The 2,500-nt window shown below is 48.0% G+C and overlaps 1 protein-coding gene across 1 annotated transcript in view; it reads right to left on the bottom strand.

Moving 5' to 3' along the window:
- The window catches only part of LOC115538885 (roundabout homolog 1), a 34,591-nt gene that overhangs the window by 27,830 nt on the left and 4,261 nt on the right, over nucleotides 1-2,500 (bottom strand). Inside the window, exons 4-5 of the mRNA XM_030350111.1 lie at nucleotides 2,072-2,196; nucleotides 745-916 (exon numbers count right to left, since the gene is read on the bottom strand). Of these exons, the coding sequence (XP_030205971.1) occupies nucleotides 745-916; nucleotides 2,072-2,196 (297 nt within the window). The remainder of the gene's footprint in view (nucleotides 1-744; nucleotides 917-2,071; nucleotides 2,197-2,500) is intronic.

Below are 2,500 nucleotides of genomic sequence, written 5' to 3'. Positions count from 1 at the left end.
GGCGGCGTGGGGGTCTGATTGGTCAGCGGCCCCGTGGTGACGGCGGTGGTACAGTAGGACGTGTGTTTACGGAGCGATGTGTTCTATTACGGGGGCCTGTGTGTACCGCCTGCCCGGTCGCCATGGAAACAAGGGAGCCCGCGCGTCCCCTAACTAGTAGGCGACTGTCGAGGGGTTTGGAAAATCGGTGTTCACCAATTAGCTCAGCCCCCGTACCCCAGCTCCCCAGCCAATCACTGAGCTAAGGAAAACAGTGGGCGTGTCCATTTGAGACTGTAAGTATTAAGGGCCATGTGTTAAGGGCCATGTGCAACGACCAGGTGCGATGGAGTCACTGGTCGATATACACATCCCATCATGCATCACGGTGGACACATGTGATGTCACTGTAAAGGATGGATTTTGAAACTGCCTGTAATGGATACCTAACATCACACCTAAAATAATAAAATAATGTCCCTTTAAGACTGGAGCACACAAACACACAAAAGGCTTGCAAACACTTTCAAAACAAAAGTGTTTTTTTTTCTACTGGAAAACAAGGACAATGTAAACTGTGTTGGTTTGTGTGTGCGTATGTGCTTGTCTGCTTACTTGTGCGTGGTGTGTGTATGTGACTGTGCGTATGCGCGTTTGTGTGTGCGCGTGCCCGCTACCATAGGTGCCTGCTTGTCTAGGTGTGTGTGTGTTTGGGCTTGTGTGTTGGTTTGTGCGTGCGGTTGGTCTGTGCGTGCGTGAACTCACGGTCGGTGACCTCCAGCTGGGCCTTGGTGATGACGCTGCCCGCGATGTTGAGCGCCTGGCAGCTGTAGAGGCCGGCGTCGGCCCGCTGCACGTCGCTGATGGTCAGACTGCCGGACGGAGACACGGACAGACGGCTGGAGGGCTGTGGGGGCTGTGAGGAGAACAGCAGGCTCTAGGGGGGGGGCGGGGGGGATCGACTGTTAGCATCACAGCAGAAAACAAACCCCTCCTCTAGGAACAGAACGTAGGGCTGAGGTTCTCTGGCGCTCTCACACACCTGTATGTACGTCCTGCCACTTAAAAGCGGTACTCATTCTAGCTTTCCTCGATATGTCTGTTGTCCAGGGGGATGGGTTAACCTAGTGGTTGTTAGTGCTTGGCATTGGTTCCATGAACACCCTTACTTTACCGTGCTTTATCATTTTCAGGCGAAGTCGTTTGACAACTGAGATTTTCCTAGTATCTGATGTATTGATCAGATATTACGTTAGATATAGGTGTAGAAAATAGCTGCAGGAGAAATGTTACATAGCGAAGCTTTCAGCTTTTCCTGAAGCTGAATCAGTGCATTCAGGATGGAGATTGAGAAAATATAACCAATCATAGAGAAATATTTATAAATATCTTTCTGCTACTCCTCAACGTGGAAGCGAGGAAGACGATGTTGATGTGAGAAGCGAAGAGAATCATCCAATCATTTAATATTCAGAGCGTATTCATATTCATAGAGGCAGGTCATCCCAATAACAGCATTTGACATTTCTTCTGATTTTCTACTTAGTCTTAACTATTTCTCATTAACTGCTTAAAATATGACATTTCATAAACGTTTTGGCATATGTGCGTTGTTGACCTTTAAGGCTGCAGGGCATTCATTATGTCCATTAGTCATTTGTATCATCCTTCATACAAAGCAGCTCGCCGTGAATACAGATAGAGAGGAGTAGGGACCCATGGAGGGTGTCAGCGATCTCACCCAACATCGGAACGCTTTATCCATTATCTTCCATTATCCAAGCCTCACTACACTAACCTCTTCCAGTATCCTAGCCTAACCACCCTTATTAACTCTTCCATTATTCTAGCCTAGCTAACCTAACGTCTTTAATTATCCTTACCTTACTAAACTTACCTCGTCCATTATCCTAGCCTAACTAAACTAACCTCTTCCACTATCCTCGCCTAACTAAACTCACCTCTTCAATTAACCTAACCACATTATCCTAACTACACCAACTCCTTTCATTACCCTAACCACATTATCCTCCTTCGTTATCCTAGCCTAACTACATTATTCTCTTCCTCTTATTCTTCTTAACAACCTCACCTCGCTCCCCTCTCTCTGCCAGAAGATGGCGGGCTGGGGACTTCCAGAGGCCTGGCACTGAAAGGTGACGGTCCTGCCCACTGACGCCACCTGGTTCCTGGGGTGCAGGGCGAAGTCTGGGGGCACTGGGTGGAGGAGGACAAAAAGGTCGGACCAGGGGTTTCACCAACAGGACACCAGCAATAGGGTGTCCCTCAGAGGAGTAAAGTCAAAGGACTGTGGGTAAGATAAGATACTTTATTGATACCCCAACGAAAAATTGGGTAATTGCATTAATAAAACCACAAGAAACATACAGAAATATCTTGAAACAGAATAACACCTCGTGCCCACTACACCGTCAGTCAAAGGACGTCAGAAGGCGTGGCTGACGGATGGGGGAGGTTTCCAGGGTCGTCAGAGCCCGAGTAGTGTCACAGTGCTTACATT

This window comes from Gadus morhua, unplaced genomic scaffold (genome assembly GCF_902167405.1).
Source record: "Gadus morhua unplaced genomic scaffold, gadMor3.0, whole genome shotgun sequence".
NCBI lineage: Eukaryota > Metazoa > Chordata > Actinopteri > Gadiformes > Gadidae > Gadus > Gadus morhua.
This window is presented reverse-complemented; position numbering and strand designations above follow the sequence as displayed.